The sequence below is a fragment of the Canis aureus genome, chromosome 5 (genome assembly GCF_053574225.1).
Source record: "Canis aureus isolate CA01 chromosome 5, VMU_Caureus_v.1.0, whole genome shotgun sequence".
Classification (NCBI taxonomy): Eukaryota; Metazoa; Chordata; class Mammalia; order Carnivora; family Canidae; genus Canis; species Canis aureus.
The window spans coordinates 20,244,661-20,265,695 of record NC_135615.1 but is presented as its reverse complement, the minus strand read 5'-3'; the positions used below and the strand labels follow the sequence as shown (position 1 = coordinate 20,265,695).

The 21,035-nt window shown below is 38.4% G+C and overlaps 1 protein-coding gene across 1 annotated transcript in view; it reads right to left on the bottom strand.

Annotated features, from left to right (window-relative positions):
- The window catches only part of ST8SIA6 (ST8 alpha-N-acetyl-neuraminide alpha-2,8-sialyltransferase 6), a 140,377-nt gene that overhangs the window by 36,390 nt on the left and 82,952 nt on the right, over positions 1-21,035 (bottom strand). The window contains exon 3 of the mRNA XM_077897052.1: positions 4,353-4,439. Within this exon, the coding sequence (XP_077753178.1) occupies positions 4,353-4,439 (87 nt within the window). The remainder of the gene's footprint in view (positions 1-4,352; positions 4,440-21,035) is intronic.

Below are 21,035 nucleotides of genomic sequence, written 5' to 3'. Positions count from 1 at the left end.
TTTTCACTAGCACCTCTATTATCCTTAACCAAACGACTGAAAAATCTCACATTTGTCCTCAATTCTCTTTATCTTCTTCCAGTTGAAACCTATGAATCAATAAGCAACCAAGTCCTGCCAATTCTTCTGTCATGTCTACTGCACCCCTTTATTGGGCTCCCTCTTGGTGATGGGCACTGGAGATACAAAGATAAATAGAAGATGTCATTCTGCCAAAGAGCTATCAAGTGTCCCTTCCTTGATATTTTTAGAGCTACCACTGATGTTCTAGATGTTCATCATTCTACAGTACAGCCAGCCCCTGGCTGCTCTGGCTTTCTTCCTTTTTCTTCTTCTTCTTTTTTTTTAAAAGATTTTATTTATCTATTTATGAGAGACAGAGAGAGACAGAGAGAGAGAGGCAGGGACATAGGCAGAGGGAGAAGCAGGCTCCCCATGGGGAGCCCAGTGCAGGACTCGATCCCAGGACCCTAGGATCATGCCCTGAGCCAAAGCCAAAGTGGACGTTCATCCACTGAGCCACTCAGGCGACCCCTGCTCTGACTTCTTCAGTCTATTCACTCCTTCCTAAAAGTCCAATTCACATAGCATTTTTCTAACCAGACACATTCCCTAAAGTAATAAATTCATTATGTAATACCCTTGGTATCTCCATGGGGTTCCAGTGTCTACAGGAAATCTGTGGGCTCTACTCAGATCATCAGAGCTCTGTGTGTCCTGGGCTCACCCCTATCTACCTGCAAGTCTTCTCTTTATCCCAAGCACGTGCTCCAGTGAAGCTGGTCCTGAAAGTACCTGATGTTTACTCCTGACTCCATCACCTCTCCCTTTCTACTCATCCTCTGAGTCACAGTTCAAGTCCTATCTATCTCCTTCCATAAAATGAAATTTTATATCCCACATGGACTGTGTAGTGATATACCATGGTATTTGTATAAATCACTCATTTTGACATGAAATTATATACGTATTTATAGATTTCTTTTTTGTCTTTCCAAACTGACTACAATTTCTTTGAGATTGGTAAGAAAACCTTATGTTTTTTTCTTGTGTACCTTCAGGTGTTTATTGATTTGAAATATATTTATTCAGGTCCTACCTTTGTATCCTGCACTATACCAGGCTGAGGGGGTCCATTGTTCTTTAACATAGTAAAAACCCTAAACAGATATTTGTTGATAAACAAAATTCATGCCCCCCGCTAGCAAGTGGCATATATATTTCAGAAAAGTAACTCTTAAAAACTGTCTTATTTTTAAAATCATGTGGCCAAAGAAGTTTCATAATTTCCCAATAGCCCCTTGGTGTCAACTGCTAGGTAGAAGCGGATTTAGAATATACTCACTTGCCTCATATTTGACAGAATTTAATGCACCTTCTGTAATTCCTGTTAAAAGGATACTATCACCTTTTAAAGGGTTACATTTCGCTTTTCTCCAATATAAAATGTTCACATAAAGAAAATGGAGACTTTGCCAATTTAATAAAAGGAGATGTTCCTATACTACCAGTTTTATAAATAAGCCAGCCCCAGATTTAGCCAGCTGTATTAGTAAAAATTTAGGAAAGTGGACAGTTTAATTACTATTTAATTGTACAGACTTCTGTTGAGGGTGTACATAATTTAGTTTACAAATATGCCCATAAAAAGAACATTACAATACAATAAATATTCAAGTGAATAAATAAATGTCACCATGACTATTCTCTTCCATGACAACAAACAATCAGTGTTATAGTTCCAGATGTTTACTTAAACTGGCCCTGGAGGGATAGATAGGCCATGGGTAATCATCATGGTTACTGATGTACTTTTTATACTGAGATGGTACTAAGGAGAAAATGGCCATTCTGTCTGCATATCATCAATCTCTATGGCTTCTATGCAGCATAATTTGCAGCAGTGACTCTCAAGCAGCTTTGGATTTGAAGAGACTCCTGATTTTTATCAAAAGAAAAAAGAAAGGAAAAAAAAGAAAAACTTTAAAGAGAATACATATATTTTTTAATTGAACCAGACATTGTCTGAAAATCTGCAGAGATCACTGCAGACTGAGAATAAGGTTACCTTCTTCAAGAGAGGATTTGCTTTTGCTTCTCTCAGACATCTGGGCTTAGGGTAGATCTGAATCCAACTGAGGATGGAAATGATTCAGATCTGGGCTTCACTCATTTAGAAAACTGATCTTTTCTATGGATATCTGGAAGCTCTGCTCTGCTTCTCTGCCTGTCAGCATTTAGCAAGTTTTTTTTTAGAAAAAGCAGCCTCAAATGCAGGGCTCACCTCCCTTGGCTTCCTTCTTCTGGATTTTAGTCCTAAAAATTCTCCCCGCCTTGGTAGCTTGCCAGTGCCCTCAAACAGTGTGCTTTGTTTAGTAAACTTTGCTTATTTAGTACACTTTATTTATTTGCAAGAGGTCTGAACTAAGGCAATTTCACAGTTGGAAAAGCTCCTTTACCCCTACTTTGGTGATTTGTGTCACTACTCACTAGTCTTTCTAACTGATTATCTTGGACTCATCTTTAACAGCTCAATGCATGTCAGTTTCTTCCTCTTCTTCTTTTGTCTCTTCTGCACATGTAGAAAAGTCTCTCTAAACCACACTCCTTGGCCACTTGTTGACCTTGTGATCATTTATGTTATAACTGCACATGTGTACTTCTATCCAGTCTCCTGGTCACAGAGATCTCTCAAGTCTAGTCTTCAGTAGACTGTGTCTTAAACCATTTAAGCTGCTATAACAGAACAGTATTGACTGGGCGTGTTATAAACATCAATTTATTTTCACAGTTCTGCAGGCTGGGAAGTCCAAGATCAAGATGACAACAGATTAGCTGTCTGGTTCAAGCCACTTTCTGGGTCTTAGATGGCATCTCTTGCTGTGTCCTCACATAGTGAAAGGGGCACAAGGGCAGTCTGGGATCTTGTACAGGTCATTGTCCCACTTATGAGGGCTCGGTCCTCATAACCCAGTCACTTCCCAAAGGCTCCACCTCCAAATACCATCACATTGGGAGCTAGGTTTTCAATTTATGACTTTTGAGGGGATACATTCAGTCTATATCAGACTATGTAGCATGAAATATCCTGGAAATTAAATACACAAGAATCCCTTTTCTTGCCCCTCACCTTGAATATCAGTTAGGAAAGATGCTTAATGGCATCCTACAGGAAGCTGACACACCCATGAGTCTACCTGATGGAGGGAAAATATTCACTGTGAGCTCTAAACCGGTCAGGAAGTTCCTCTTTCACTCAGTGGGAGCTGGCCCGAACCCTTCTCATTCTAGCAGAATAAAAGTCAGCTGGTCCAATGACCTGAGCATAAAGTAAGTGAAAGTGGGGCAGGCAAAGCCACAGCACTGTGTAAATAAGAAGCACTTCCTTCCCACAGTAAAGAAAGACAAGTAGCAGATACTTCTGTAGAGAATCTCAGGGGAAAACTGGCTCTTTCAGAAGGTCTTCAAAAGGCTGAAGGCTTACAGTCTGAAAATATGAACCAGTAAAGATAAAAACATATTTCTGGACTGTAACATAATAACTTGGCCCCGGACAAAACCTGTGTTAAAAGCAGAACAAAGAATGAGAGTGTGGCCAAGAGAAGCAGAGCCATGTAGACCAGGCAAGCACAGAGACAAATGGCCTAGCTGTGCCATAGGGCTGGGAGTAAGGGGTACCAGGTAAATGTCTATGCACCCCTTGCTGCATCGTGCTTTGATGCAATTTCCCTCTGTCTAGATGGGATCCAAGTTATCCACGGACAGAACAGTTCTATAATCATCAACCGATAACCTGGTCTTGTCTGGTTGATGGCTCCTCTCCAGATTATCAGCTGTAACCACTCACAGTCCTGAATGATGCTGGTGTTTATCTTATTTTTTTTTTAATGCTGGTGTTTAAATGCCAACAAGAAAACTGGAAGGAAAAACATGGAGAGGAACACAGTTTTTGTCCAGAAGTGACGGGACCGTGGATGACATTTTCACTCTATGTTTTCCAAGCACTCCTGAATGCTAACATATTTTATTTACAAAAATAAGTAAATACCAAATACAAATGGTATAAAGAAGCACCAATGTCCTCTAAAATATAATTAACAGTACAACAAAAATTTCTTTTTTGAACTTAAGGTTTTTCTGTCATGAATTCCAATAGCAGAATTACATTTCTATATAAGAGATGGGGATAGAATACCCTGGGTCTCAGGAAGGGGATCTGAGAAGTCAATCAATCTGATTGTCAGGTGGCCCCTTCTACTCTTCTTTCTCATGACATGTTATTTCCCATACAAAGCAAATACACAAGACATTTTTTTAAATCCCGTAATATTTATGAAGTGATTTTTTTTTACCTAAAATTCTCATATTCTTCTTCTTGTCGTTTCCATGGACAGTTCTGTATATTTCTGATAATCTGAAGATAGTCACTCTCTAAATACCTAAAAGTCAAACATCAGTAAAATTAGAAAACAGAGATCCCACATATTGCTAAACATACATATAGGTGTTCTAAAGGACACTTTTAGAATCTGCTCATTTTAGCTCTCTAAATCTTTTCTGAAATAAGGTAATATAGAAACAAGTTAATATCATACCCTTTTCCAAACCTCTCGGACCATAAATTTGGAAAGAATTATTATGTTGATTCAGGAATGTATAATTTGTGCATACTATAAGTCAAGTCTGGTATTACAAATAAACCATGACAGCACCCCAATTCGCATTCATATCTTACAGCCATTTCATTTCGTTATAACTCACTGACAAATATATTTTATAGATGTTTACCATAAATATACAGTTTATCACTTTTTTATGCTCTAAGTTGATTGATTTACCTTGGGATATATGGATAAAATGTCCTAAAATAATCATCTTAAATTTTAATTCTGAATAGTACACTAAAAAAACAGATTAAGTTAAGAGAGATGTATATTGGCATAAAAAACCTATAGGTTTTGCAGAATCCCAGTCCCCAGTAAATCTCCTTCTACCTGAAATTCCATTTGTAAGTATTAATTTCTTTAATCATAAAAAGACTAACTTTAAGGGTTATCATTTAAAATGCAAGTACTGGGGCCCCTGGATGGCTCAGTTGGCTAAGTATCTGCCTGCCTTTAGCTCAGGTCATGATCCTAGATCAAGCCCCACGTCAGGATCCCTGCTCAGCGGACAGCCTGCTTCTCCCTCTCCATCTGCTCCCCCATCCCCCACGACTTGTGCTTTCAGTCTCTCCCTCTCTCTCTCTCTTTCTCTCTTTCTCTCTCACACACATACACACACACACACACTCTTCTTCAAATAAATAAAATCTTTTTAAAATTTGAAAAACAATAAGAAAATAAAACGCAATATTCCTTTGTGTGAAAAAAAAACCTTAAATTTTCTTCCAATTAGTATCTTAGTCATTCGTTGCTTACTACTTGAGACAAAGGCTCTGCATGGAGAAGATGATGTGTGGTGGGGTGGGTGAAGAAGGGAGAGGGCTATGAAAAATCCTGTTAGAAATCACTCCCCCATCTCCATCCAGCAAAATGCAGACCCTCCAAAGCTTAGTTCTGAAAGAGATATTTGTTATAGGTTAGGAAGGTCATCAAGCAACTCCTCTCCCTCTGAAGTTTACCTACCTTGTGGGTATCTCTCTTTTCAATGGTGCTGCCAAAATAAAAAATATATATATATTTCCCCTGACTGCTGTTGGCCCAGCTAAGAAAATCTGAAAATCTTAAAGGCTGTTATCTACCAAAGGAGAAGCAAAGCAAAAAGCTATCACAGGAGAAGTTAAAAATAGTTTAACTTGTATATAGTCCTCCAACCTTAATAGATTTTCCTCACTCCCATAGGTAAGACTTGTCCCAGTATGCCAAGTAGCCTGAGATATCTATATACTCTACCTCCAAAGCTTTGTCTAAAGTGTGACACTTCCTAGCTGGAGTAAATATTGACCTGTTTCCACATGGTAGGAGATACCCAGAGACTCTGCAAGACATTGTTAATCGAGAGAGAGAGAGAAGGAGAAATACACATTCAGCAACCTACCCAAGGCTCTCTCAATTTCTGGCTCTTTAACAGAGACATGACACTGTGCCTATTCTCTCCTGTTTGGAGTCTTTCCAGTTTTTGAATGGATGCTTGTATTGCGATGTATTTCCCCCTTAGGACTGCTTTTGCTGCATCCCAAAGATTTTGAACGGTTGTATCTTCATTCTCATTAGTTTCCATGAATCTTTTTAATTCTTCCTTAATTTCCTGGTTGACCCTTTTATCTTTTAGCAGGATGGTCCTTAACCTCCACGTGTTTGAGGTCCTTCCAAACTTCTTGTTGTGATTTAGTTCTAATTTCAAGGCATTATGGTCCGAGAATATGCAGGGGACAATCCCAATCTTTTGGTATCAGTTCAGACCCGATTTGTGTCCCAATATGTGGTCTATTCTGGAGAAAGTTCCATGTGCGCTTGAGGAGAATGTGTATTCAGTTGAGTTTGGATGTAAAGTTCTGTAGATATCTGTGAAATCCATCTGGTCCAGTGTATCATTTAAAGCTCTCGTTTCTTTGGAGATGTTGTGCTTAGAAGACCTATCGAGTATAGAAAGAGCTAGATTGAAGTCACCAAGTATAAGTGTATTATTATCTAAGTATTTCTTCACTTTGGTTAATAATTGATTTATATATTTGGCAGCTCCCACATTCGGAGCATATATATTGAGGATTGTTAAGTCCTCTTGTTGAATAGATCCTTTAAGTATGATATAGTGTCCCTCTTCATCTCTCACTACAGTCTTTGGGGTAAATTTTAGTTTATCTGATATAAGGATGGCTACCCCTGCTTTCTTTTGAGGACCATTCGAATGGTAAATGGTTCTCCAAACTTTTATTTTCAGGCTGTAGGTGTCCTTCTGTCTAAAATGAGTCTCTTGTAGACAGCAAATAGATGGGTCCTGCTTTTTTATCCAGTCTGAAACCCTGCGCCTTTTGATGGGGTCATTAAGCCCATTCACATTCAGAGTTACTATTGAGAGATATGAGTTTAGTGTCATCATGATATCTATTCAGTCTTTGTTTTTGTGGACTGTTCCACTGAACTTCTTCTTAAAGGGGAATTTTAAGAGTCCCCCTTAAAATTTCTTGCAGAGCTGGTTTGGAGGTCACATATTCTTTTAGTTGCTGCCTGTCTTGGAAGCTCTTTATCTCTCCTTCCATTTTGAATGAGAGCCTTGCTGGATAAAGTATTCTTGGTTGCATGTTCTTCTCATTTAGGACCCTGAATATATCCTGCCAGCCCTTTCTGGCCTGCCAGGTCTCTGTGGAGAGGTCTGCTGTTACCCTAATACTCCTCCCCATAAAAGTCAGGGATTTCTTGTCTCTTGCTGCTTTAAGGATCTTCTCCTTATCTTTGGAATTTGCAAGCTTCACTATTAAATGTCGAGGTGTTGAACGGTTTTTATTGATTTTAGGGGGGGATCTCTCTATTTCCTGGATCTGAATGCCTGTTTCCCTTCCCAGATTAGGAAAGTTTTCAGCTAGAATTTGTTCAAATACATATTCTGGCCCTCTGTCCCTTTCGGCGCCCTCGGGAACCCCAATTAAACGTAGGTTTTTCTTCCTCAGGCTGTCGTTTATTTCCCTTAATCTATCTTCATGGTCTTTTAATTGTTTGTCTCTTTTTTCCTCAGTTTCCCTCTTTGCTATCAACTTGTCTTCTATGTCACTCACTCGTTCTTCCACCTCGTTAACCCTCGTCGTTAGGACTTCTAGTTTGGATTGCATCTCATTCAATTGATTTTTAATTTCTGCCTGATTAGCTCTAAATTCTGCAGTCATGAAGTCTCTTGAGTCCTTTATACTTTTTTCTAGAGCCACCAGTAGCTGTATAATAGTGCTTCTGAATTGGCTTTCTGACATTGAATTGTAATCCAGATTTTGTAACTCTGTGGGAGAGAGGACTGTTTCTGATTCTTTCTTTTGAGGTGAGGTTTTCCTTCTAGTCATTTTGCTCAGTGCAGAGTGGCCAAAAGCAAGTTGTATTGGGAAAAAGAGAAAAAGAGAGGAGAGAAAGAAGGAAAGAAAAGAGAAAGAGAAAAAAAAGGGAAGAGAAAAAAAAAACGAAAGAAAAAAAAAGAAGAAAAAGAGAAAGAAAAAGAAAGGAGAAAAAAAAGGGGGGGTGGGGGAAGGAAACAAATCAAAAAGACAAAACAAAACAAAAAAACAAAAAAACAAAAAAACAACAACAACAACAAAAAAAAAACCAAAAAAAAAAAAAAAAGAACCACAGGGGAGTATCTTCTGATTCTGTGTTCTTTAAGTCCCTTGTCTTCTCCTGGAAGTTGTCAGTCTAGCTGGTGTTCTGGGGGAGGGGCCTGTTGTGCTGATTTTCAGGTGTTAGCAGTTGGGGGAGCTGCTGTGCCCCTGCCTGGTGCAGGGCTCAGTGGGGGTTGTTTACCCCGTGAGGCCGCAGGAGGAACAGCCCCAGTGGCGGGGCAGCTCTGGAAACCTGGATTCAGCTCTGGCAGGAACTCCGTCTGCAGGGCCTGGAGGCTCCGGGGCGGGGCCGCTGATCTGCTCAGCTCGGGGCAGGAGCGTCCTTGCTGTCCTGGGCCCTCCCGGCCTCTGCCTGTCCCGGAGGAGGCCTTGTCTATCAGCAAGGTGGTTTTTAGTCATTTGATCATATTCAAAACAGGACACTAGGTGTACCAGGGTCTATCAGGCAAAGTAACAAAGGTAATGCTATCTCACAAAACTCAATGAAAGAGAATTGAAGAGAGAAGCCAAATACAAATATCTTCTAATTAAATCAATGAGAACTGCAACTGTATTTGAAGTTATCAAGATAAAACATAAAACTACAGTAAGTATGAAATTAATATCCTCTTATAAAAACTAAGTCCGTCAGTTTGAAGTTTTCTTTAAATGCTATTTATAAGATGAAAAGAAAATTTAATTGCTTATGATGCATAGCTAAGATAGTAAGATTAGTGACTTGAAGACAGAGCAGTAGAAACTACTGAAAATGAGACATAAAAGGAAATAAAAGATTGAGTCAAAAAGTTACAATCATTCAGCTGTAAGATAATCTCAAGTGGTCTAATGTATGGGATATTATGACCCTAGAAAGACAGGGAAGACAAAAAACTTTTTCAAAAAATTAAGGTGGCAAATTTTCCAAATAAGAACTATAAATCCACAGATCCCAAAAGCTCAACAAAGTGAAAATACAAGAGACATTAAAACACACACACACACACACACACACACACACACATACACACTAGCAGTGCCTGGGTGGCTGAATCAGTTAAGCACCCAGATGCATGATTTCAACTCAGGTCATAATCTCAGAGTCCGCATATCGAGCCCCAAGTAGGGCTCCCCTTTCAGTGGGGAGTCTGCTTGAGGATTTTTTGCTTTCCCTCTTCCTCTGCCCTTCCACAACTTGTGTGAGCACAGTCTCTAAATCAATCAATCATCAATCTTCCTATCTATCTAAACTACTAAGACACAGAATGATAAAATTTCTTTAACCAGTGATAAAGAAAAAATCTTAAAAGTAGTTAAGACAAAAGAGGGGTGCCTGGGTGGCTCAGTTAAGCATCTGCCTTCAGCTCAGGTCACAATCCTGGGGTCCTGGGATGGAGGCCCATGTAGGACTCCCTGCTCAGTGAAGAGTCTGTTTGTCCCTCTCCCTCTGCCCCTCCCCTGCCCCACTTGTGCTCACTCTCTCTCTCTCTCTCTCTCTCTCTCAAATAAATAGATAAAATAAATATATATATTTTTTAAATAGAGAAAAGAGACATATGATATACATAGAAACAAAATAAGATTACAGCAGACTTGTCAGAAACAACACAAAATAGAAGGCATGGAACAATACCATTAAAATAAGGAACATGATTTAGGGGGATTGTCAATTTAGATTTCCATAGTTAGCAAATCTTTCAAAAAATGAGGGTAAAACAAGGACTTTTTCAGACACACAAAGGCTGAAAAAATTCATACCAGCACATTTGCAGTACAAGGAATGCTAAAGGAGTCCTTCCAGCAGAAGAAAAAGGAAACCAGAGTAAATCCAGATCGATACAAAGTAACAAAGAACACTAGAAATGGCAAATATGTAAATATATACAAAAATCTTCTTCTTTTTCTACATCTAATAAATAATTTTTTTAAGATTTCATTTATTTACTTGAGAGAGAGTGAGAGGGAACACAGAGGCAGAGGGAGAAGTAGGCACCCCTACTATTTAAAGTAAATATAATAATAATATATTGGACAGTTTATAACATATGTAGAATGAACCCCTGACAACTATAGAACAAAGGCCAGAAAGGGGATGATATAAAGCATTTGAAAGCAGATTGTGATGACAATTAAAATGTAAACAGTTGACCTTCAAACAACACAGGGGTTAGTGGTCCTCACCCTTTGTGCAGTCGAAAAGTCACATATAACTTTTGACTCTGCAAAAATGTAATTACCAATAGTCTACTATGGACCAGAAGCCTTACCAATAACATAAATAGCAAATTAACACATATTTTGTATGTTAATTTGTATGTATTCTATGCTGTATTCTTACATTAAGGTAAGCTAGAGAAAAGACAAAGTTATTCAGGAAGTCATAAGGAAGAGAAAATACATGGACAGTACTACACTATTAAAAAAACAACAACAAAACGTATAAGTGAACCCATGCAATTCATTTTATTTAGGGTAAAACTGTAGTGTTCACTTAAAGCAATCAGTAACAACAAAGCCATAAAAAGTGATGATGTAATCATAAAATAACAACCAAAAGAAGGCAGGAAAAGGAAAAGGAACAAAGAGTAGGCAAATAGAAAACAAATAACATGATAGTAGATTTAAATCCAACCATATGAATAATCATATTAAATGTAAATAATGTAAACATACCAATTAAAAGGCAGAGAAAGTCATCTTGGATTTTCAATAAGCAGGAACCAATCACATATTATTTACAAAATAAACATTTCATATAAGCAAACAAAAGTAAAAGGTGAGAAAAGATCTACCATAGTAGAACTAATTAAAAGTGGGTTTGTTTTAAAAATATAATTAATAGGGTGCCTGAGTGGCTTAGTCAGCTAAGCGTCTGCCTGCAGCTTAGGTCATGATTCTGGGTCCTAGGATTGAGCCCCACATCAGGCTCCCTGCTCTGCAGCGAGCCTGCTTTTCCCTCTGCCTCTGCCTCTCTCGCTCTCTCTGCATCTCTTCTGAATAAATAAAATCTTTAAAAAAAATAAAAAATAAAAATAAAATTGATAGACTTATTATCACATTGCTCAGGTGAAAAACAGACACAAATGACCAAGATGAGACCAATGACAGATTGCAGGACTCACAGTCCTACAGACATAAAAGTATTACAACAACTTTCTGCCAAAAAAATTTGACAACTTACACACAATGGACATATTTGTTGAAAGGCACTAACTACAAAGCTCTCTCAAGAAGAAATAGAGGTCAGAATCAGAGGGAGATGTGTTCAGAGAGATCCAACATTGCTAGCTTTGAATGTGCAGTTAAAATATAGGACAGTTCTGGTTCGAGATGGTGACACAGATAGATCCTAAACTCACCTCGGACACACTGAGTCTGCAGCTACATATGCAACGATTTCCCTTTAAAAACACACACACACACACACACACACACACACACACAAAAGCAAAACTAAAGGCTGGCTGGGTAACAACTACATGTTAAGCAAATGAGAAGGAAACGTCATAGTAGGTAGGAAAGGCTGAGACACAATCTCTCCATAAACCCCACCCCCAATGCAGTGGCCCACAACTAGCAGGGAACTCAAAACCCAGAGATTCTCCCTGAGAAGCAAAGGGTTTGAATCTCATGTGCATTTCAACTTTCAAGACATACCCTTGGTAAGATGAGCCCTTAAAATTCTAACTTTGAAAACCAGTGGGCCTTATGCCCAAGACCCACGAGAATGAAGCAATCTGACAAACTGTTCTTCAAGCACTTGTGTGCTTGGACTCACCCACCCCAGGACCCAACTCAATGGCAGCTGACTACTCGAAACTTAAAGTAGAGGTTCCCTACTTACATAAAAACACCAGGCTAAGGAGGCAGGTATCTAATTTAACACACACATCTAGAAGCCTGCAGGACCATTCTCCGGGATGGAGGCTGACGGATGCCGTCTTCATGCTCCCTCTGCTGTGCTCCATTAAAGCAGTATATCCCATAAAGGAACTTTTAGGCATATGATGCCCTGATTTCTGCAGCTGCTACCTTGACTGCCTAGCTCTAGAGGCCAGGGGAGCTTGCAGTCCTGGTTCCATGGGACTGTAATAATAAGTGTCCGCAAAAAGATGCTCACATCCCTGTCTAGCACCCCAATTTTTGTGACTGTTGTTAGGGTATACATCTACGTGACCTGGCTCTGGTGATGAGAGCGATCTCTCATGGTTCCCACAGGACTGTAACAGAGAAAGAATTCGGAAGCAGTGACCATCCTCAGTGGTTCAGGAACTTGGTCTTTAGTGAAGGAAACCTATTAGCTAATCATCATAACTATGGCCTGAGAGGCAGGCTTCTAACTGAACATGTACCTGAGGGCTGACTGTAATCCTTTCCAGAGTCCTTGACAACAGGTGCTGTGTTCACACTCATACTCTGCTGTCCTCCAGAGCACCAGCATCTTTTGGAGGGGAGCTTTCCATGCCTGGTACCCTGGTCATTTTGTCTGGTACCCCAGTATTTGTGGCTGCCACCCAGGTGACACCTCCCAATCACCTGACTCTGGTCACTGGAGGGGCTTGCCTTTTTGAGTCCCATGGGACTATGGCAATCAGTCTGACAGTTCTTGGCAGGCTATCACCCACAGGACACCACACAAACAGTGATCTGAAGCACATCACATAGTCTTTCTGCGAAGGAGGCCTCTTTTTACTTGTCCTGGAGCTATCATCTGAGGGGCAGCCTTCAGATTTGGCACACATTTATGGCCTACAGAGATTCTTTCAAAGAATGCAGGCTGTGGACACATCTTGGTACTCTCTCTGCTTTGCTCTAGCTTGCCTGTGTCACCCAGAAAAGGTTTATTACATTTATCTGGGGCTCTGATTTTTGCTACTGCCATCCATGGAACACCTCCAGATCACCTAATTTTGGTGGCTGGTAGGGTTTAGGCTTACAGTCCCACAGGACCGTATATATATTGGCATACTTTAAAAAGCTGATGCCTGAGGTTCTGGCTTCCAGCGAGAACCTAGGCACTGAGATCCTCCACTTTGGGACACTGACAAGTACTGGCACATACTTAACTACTGGAGGTGATGAAAACTACAACAGTCTGCTTAGGCAAGCACAAAGGTTTGAGATACAACCAAGAGCTGGGGCGGGGTTGAGACACAAGCTTCATATTTTACACAAAGCCACTCCTTTAAGACTGGGTGAGGTGATTGTTCCATCTATTTTACAGAAATCAACACAGAGGAATGTGTTCCACATGAAAGAACAGAAAGCCTCAGGAAAAAAAAAAAAAAAAACCTTAATGAAATGGAGATAAGTAACTTACCTGGAAAAAAAGTTGAAAGTAATGGTCACAAAGATGCTCACAGAATTGGGGAGATGAATGGATAGACATAGCAAGAACTTCAAAAGAGAGAAAATATAAGAAAGCACTAAATAGAAGTCATGGAACTGTAGAATATAATCACTGGACTGAAAAATATCCTAGAGGGGTTCCACAACAGACCAGATGAAGCAGAACAAAGGATCATTCAACTCAGGGACAAGGCAGTGGAACTCACCCAATCAGAGCAACAAAAAGAGTAAAGAATTTTTTTTAAAAAGTGAACATAGCTTAAGCGACCTATGGCACAGCATCAAAAGGGCTACTGTTCATATCATTTGGCTCCCATAAGGAAAAGACAGAAAGGGGCAGAAGTCTTTAAAAAAAATGTTTAAAAACTTCCCTAACCCATGGAATGAAACAGACATACAGATCCAAGATGCCTAGAGATTTCCAGAAAAGAGGAACCCAAAGAAACACATATGAAGACCTATTATAAAAAAAAAAAAGAAGACCTATTATAATTAAAGTGTCAAAAGTGAAAGACATGGAAAGAATATTCAAAGCAGCAAGACAAGAATAACTTTCTACGTACAAGGGAACCCACATAAGACTAAGCAGATTTTTTAGCAGAAACTTCACAGACCAGAAGATGGCATGATACATTCAAAGTGCTGAAAGAAAAATAACATCCAACCAAGAATATTCTACCCTGAAGAGTTATTGTTCAGACTTGAAAAAGAGACAGAATTTTACAAAAAAGCAAAAGCCAAAGGAGTTCATCATCATTAAACTAGCCTTAAAAAAATTAAAGGGACTAAACATTGAAAAAAAGAGCATGAATTAGTAACAAGAACAAATAAAGAAGAATAAATCTCACTGGAAAGGTAAATATATAGTAAAGGGAGTAGATCAATCACTTATAAAGCTTGTATAAAAGTTAAAAGACAGAAAAATAACTACAATTACAATAATCAAAGGATCCACAATATAAAAAGATAAAAAGATGTAAAATGAGACATCAGACACATAATATGAGGGGGAAAAGTAACAATATTGAGCTTTACAATGGTTGTTATCAACTTAAAATAGACTTATAGAGAAATTCTTATATGTAAGCCTCATGGTAACCACAAAGCAAAAACAGAATACAGTAAATACACAAAAGAGAAAGAGAAAGGATTATAAGCATACCACTAAAGAAAGTCATCAAACCACAAAGGAAGAGGGCAAGAGAAGAAAGAAACAGAAACTATTAGGAACTTCCAGAAAATAATGAAAAAAATGGCAATAAGTACATACCTGCAATAAATACTTTAAATGTAAATGGACTAAATTCTCCAATTAAAAGACAGAGTGGCTAAATGGATAAAAGAAAAACAAGAGCTGTCTATATGCTGTCTACAAGAGACTCACTTTAGACATAAGAATGACACAGATTGAAAGTGAAAAGATGGAAAAAGGTATCCATGCAAATGTAAACCAAAAGAAAAGTGGAATAGGAATAGCTATGCTTATATCAAAGTGGGCTTTAAAACAAAGACTATAGGGATGGCTGGGTGGCTCAGTGGTTGAGCATCTGCCTTCGGCTCAGGGCATGATCCCAGGGTCCTGGGATTGAGTCTCACACTGGGGTCCTTGCAGGGAGCCTGCTCCTCCCTCTGCCTGTGTCTCTACCTGTGTCTCTGTGTCTCCCATAAATAAATAAATAAATAAATAAATAAATAAATAAATAAATCTTTTTAAAAATTAATTTAAAAAAACTAAAGACTGTAATAAAAGACAAATACGAGTATTACATAATGATAAAAGGGTGAACCCAAAAGAAGATAAAACATTTCTAATATTTATGCATCCAACATAGAATCACCTGAATATATAAAGCAAATATTAACATACTTAATGGGAGAAATAAACAGCAATACAATAATAATAGGGGTCTTTAATAATGGATAGACCATCCAGATAGAAAATCAGTAAGGAAACATCAGCCTTAAATGACACATTAGACCAGATAAACAGAAATTTAATGAACATTCCATCCAAAAGCAGCAGAATATACATTCTTCTCAAGGACATACAGAACATTTTCAAGATATATAACGTTAGGCTGAAAAACAAATCTTAATTTGATTTCTTCTTGACCCATTGGTTGTTCAGTAGCATACTGATTAATATTCCCTATTTGGGTATTTTCCAGTTTTCTTCAAGCAATTAGTATCAAGTTTTATACCATCGTGGTCAGAAAAGATGCTCGATATGATCATTTGTCTTAAATTGTTAAAACATTGATAGCTTGAAACTGGCCAAGGTGGTAGTATTTACACCACAGGCATCGGCAAATGTGACAAATCAGGGCTGCCTCTTTCCTGAGCAAGTTGTTAAATATGAATGAGTGCACAGCTGCTCCTACACTTCCCTCTAACTGGACAACCTGTTGACCTGACTCAAAACCTTTCACTACCTCTCCACCCTAGTTTGAGCTTTTGGAGGCCTGCCAAGAAGGCCAAGGGAGACCTGGCTGCCCCACCTGATTCTTCAATCAAGACTGATCCACAGTGGTCCCAAGCCCGAATGACACAAAACTATCACATTCAATCCAAATAGTAACTGCTATCTTGGAAATTAAAGGTGATTTTATCTCCACCAAGATTTTGAGCAAATGCTCAAGGAAAAAAAAAAAGTGCATTATACTTTTACTTTGACTTCCTTGGAAAACAAAGTTGTGTTAGTTGTGTTAGTTAATTAGATAGAGTTTGCCTTTCTATCAAGCATAAGCTAGAACATTAAACTTCTCATCCACTGCCGATTAGAATAAAGGTGCATTATAAAATATGTAGTGACTTTAAAACATCGTTTTAGTGACATGCATCCCCCAATAAATTGTAGCTGGCTCCAATTTAACTTAATATTGAAAGACATCAATCATAAGGTATCTAACTTTTCTAATAAGTTAACTATATAGAAGGGCTTCTGACTTTATAGTCACTGATATTTAAAACTAAGTCAACACATTAAAGCAGACCTACCTATTACAAAGGAAGAAATATTCCTGGCCATTTTATAATCAGAAGACAGTGATCAAGCTATTTACTTCCCAAGGTTGCTATGCTTAGGGAACCTTTTGTATGTCCACTCTAGAAATGAAGGGTTACCCTCTAAACATTACAAAGGGAAGACTAAAGAATAAAGAATATCAAAACACACATTTTTCTCTACATACTTGCCCTTTCCTACTGAAAAATAAATCACCAACCAGCTTTCTTAGAAAATTAAAATTGTGATCATGACCTGTAAAATGGGAACATGGCTGGAGTGGAAAACCATCTGAGAAGGTAAAATTCACGTATGCCACAAGTGCGGACTAATTGATGGGAGAAATGTGTCCCTGTAAACCTTTCCTGTTAAGTAAAATGCTCTAAATCACACCATAACATCATACTTTCTGCAAATTTACATTTAGGATAGTCCTCACCCCACAACCTTGAAAGACAGCTGTCTCTATGACATTACCCCATTTTTATGGATGACATAACTAAAAATTCTGAGATGATGAATAGCTTGCTCAATATTATATTGTAAGTGGATGAGCTAAGAATTAAACTCATGACTTTTGATTCACAGTCTGGCTCTCTTTCCAATGTATCACACTGCATCTCATCTATTTTCATAATGAAACTGAAATTAATCCCATCAGAAACATTTTCTGGTCCCAAGACATACAATAAATCATACTAAATAATGCAGCAAGTTATTTTCAAAAGAATAAATAAGGTCTATTTAAATAGCTATCAATAATACTCAAAATAAAATACAAATTATAAATAACATTTGAAATGACACTAAGTAAATATATTAAAATTGAAAATACTCTCCTAGAAACTGCTCTTTGGAGACAAAGACCCATACGATATGGCTAGTTTTATCTCATTAAGATAGAAATAAGGCTTTTTAAAAGCCCTACGTAACTTCTGGTTAATTCATGTAATCATTAAATACTTACTGGGTACTTATTGGGTACTTATTGGGTATTTACTAGACACCTAGAAGTAATCTTGAAGATATTAATCTATTATCCCAATTAAGCTGCTGAGATACTGATTTAGTTTCTTATAATATCACTTCATGGTGAAAGCCAGCCTTTTTGTCTAAGGGAATGTCTAAGGGAAATACCAATATTAAGTCAATAAATTTTTTTTAAAAAAAGGTTCTATTTATTTATTTGAGACAGTATGCAAGCAGGGGTAGGGACAGAGGGAGAGAGAGAATCTCAAGCAGACTCTGCTGTGCAGGTAGCGTGACACAGGGCTTGACCTCACAACCCTGAGATCATGACCTGAGCTGAAATCAAGTCAGTCACCTAACCAACTGAGCCACTTAGACACCACTAAACCAGTAGGTTTCTAACTGGTATTGTGTACAGGTTAGTTTTTTGTAGCTAGTTTCTACCAAACCCTTGAAGAGCCCAGTTCTACATGAAACCAAATGCTGCAAATCAGTATAATGTTATAAGATTTTCAGTTAATACAGCTAATCATTTTTATGGGGCAAAACTTTTAAAGAAATGGCTGATGAGGGATCCCTGGGTGGGGTTTAGTGCCTGCCTTTGGCCCAGAGCGTGATCCTGGAGACCTGGGATCAAATCCCACGTTGGGCTCCCAGTGCATGGAGCCTGCTTCTCCCTCTGCCTGTGTTTCTGCCTCTCTCTCTCTCTCTCTCTCTCTGTGTGTGTGTGACTATCATAAATAAAAAATTAAAAAAAAGAAATGGCTGATGAATGTATGACAACTAACAAAAAGAAGTATACAGAAGGCAGACTGAATTGAGCTATGAATAATAGAAATATATTGTACTGACATTTCATCCACTAAAATTAGAATTTAATTTACATTGTTTTCAACTCTATGTGACAGTAGCTTCTATTTAGAACACTGTGGCTATTGTCAATTGGCACAGGAGAAAGGGATCTTTAGCATTTATTCTCTCTACACTTGTCCCTCAGACAAGTTAAAATATTCTAAAACAGCCTCAGGAATTAATTCCTAAAAATGCCAATGTTCTTCTTGACAGCCCCAGTGAGATCTCCAAACTGCCATATGTGAAAAAGTCAGATATTGATTTTTTAGAAAAGAACACTTTCTCTGCCCTAGGCAATTAACTTTTGGAGTTTTGATATTAATTACATGTTTAAGACACATGCTAGGAGAGTGCCACAGTGACTGACCTTAGACAGCCAAGAGGGAGTGGGGTGTCTACAGAGGACTGGGGTGTGGTATAGGAAAAGCAACACAGATTGGTGAAGCCCATTCAAAGGCCAGTAACGATGGTACAGTAGGAAAGTTGTTAGCATCCCAAGCCTATAGGCTACTCAAAGATACAGTTGGAGGTACAGAAGCAGGCCACTGGATAGGAGTGATGGCCTCTGATAAAGGATGTATCATCCCTAAATCAAGCCCATAAAGAGCATTTGGGGGAATAAATACTCCAAATGTCCTCTCTTCCCACTTTCCACTCTCCTATAAATATTTCCCATACACTGACCCTAACCAGAAGCCAATGGTTATGAGAGTCCACCTACTGGAGCCCAAAAGTCAGCCTTGTAGAGCATGCAACAAGAATAAAAAAGAATTGAGAGTAGATCTGGAGGTTTAAAAAGGAATTTTATAGAGCAAATGAAAACTCATTCATAATGGTATTTTCAGAATTATTTGGAGGTAAGTGAATTTACATTGCTGGCCTGATTTGATATAATGCCCAAATCAAGCAGTACCTCGTAGCAAAACCAAAACCTTAATTTTCAGTGCCTCCTTCATGAACATTTGCAACATGCGAATACATCACCAGGACAGAAAGAATGAATAAAAAAAGAAGAAAGCTGCTCTTTAGGACTTTCCTATTTCCTCTCAAAACACAATCATGACTTTTCTGAAGATGAGAAAAAGGATGATCTGCTTTCTTCATTGAAAGAAATCTCCAGACATAGACAGGAATCACCAAAGATGAAAATAACAATTTAGTGATTTTATACTATCACTTTTTAGAAAGTCCCCTTTCTAAAGTCCCACATATTGCAAGGGATCTAAGAGAACCAATAAATTCAGTGTCTCCATCTCTTGAAGAGTTAACATCCTATAGTTAGAGTGAGTTACAACAGTGAAGGAGCCAGCATGGATAGGATACCTGGTAAGATTTTTAACCCCTATATGAGTGACTATTAACCTTTCGCCTTTAAATTCTTCTAACTCATATAAGTAACCACCTTGTATCTATTATATATCTCTACAGCACTTCTCCTTTTATTTATTTTATATTTACTCAGAAATACCTATTTGGGAATCCGCTACATGTGAGGTACTATTCTGGGGACCAATAATAATAATAGTGAACAAAATGAGACTGTTTTTTAAAAAAATCTATGTTCTCAGGAAATGTGTATATAACAGAGCGTGAGACAATAAACCAAATGTATGAACTGAATTATGTTCCCCCAAATCTATATGTTGAAACCCTAACACCCAGGACCTTAGAACTGGATTGTATTTAGAGATAAAGCCTATAAATAGGGGATTAAATTGAAATGAGGTCATTAAGGTGGCCCTAATCCAATCTGACTGGTGTTCTTACCAGAAAAGGAAACATGTACATACAGAGACGCCAGTAGTGTGGCATGCATAGCAAAAAGACCACACGAGGACACAGCAAGAAGGTGGTTGTCTGCCAGCCAAGGAGAGAGGCCTCAGGAAAAATCAAACCTGATGACACCTCAATCTTGGGCTTTCAGCCACCAGAACTGTGAAAAATTTAAATTTAATTTCTGTTGTAAATTTAAGCCCCCATCTGTGATAATTTGTTATGACAGCCCTAGCAAATTAACACACCAAATAATATGTACATTAATAGCATGTTAAAGTACTATGTACAAGTGCCAGAAAAATACTGCAAGAAAGGAGAAAAAGTGTGTGAAATAGGGTTGCAATTTAGGTAGAGTAGTCAGGAAAGACTGCACTGGGAGGTAAGAGTTGGGCAGACTTGAAGAAGTGATAAGGTAAGCCAGGCACATACAGGGTTGTAGAAATGGGAAGAGCATTCTAGGCAAAAGGTATGACAAATGAAAAGGCCAGAGGAAGAGGAATGTTATGTTTGAGGAATAAGATAGACAGGGTGGCTGGAAATCACCCATGAGTCATGCAGGAATCCACTCGTGGGTAGCAAGAGGTGAGGTCAGGAAGGTAACAAGAAATCTAATGGTAGAGGCCTTGCTATTCAAGGTATAAAGACCTCAGACTAGCAGCTGGCATAACATGGTTAAAACTGTTAGAAATGCAGAATCTCAGACCCTGTCCTAGACCTACAAAATCAGAAAATGTATTAAGATAAAATCCACAAGTGATTCATAGGCACATCAAAGTTTTTAACAGCTTTATTGAGGTATACAGTTGACCCTTGAACAATACAGGTTTGAGCTGTGCAGGTCCACCTACC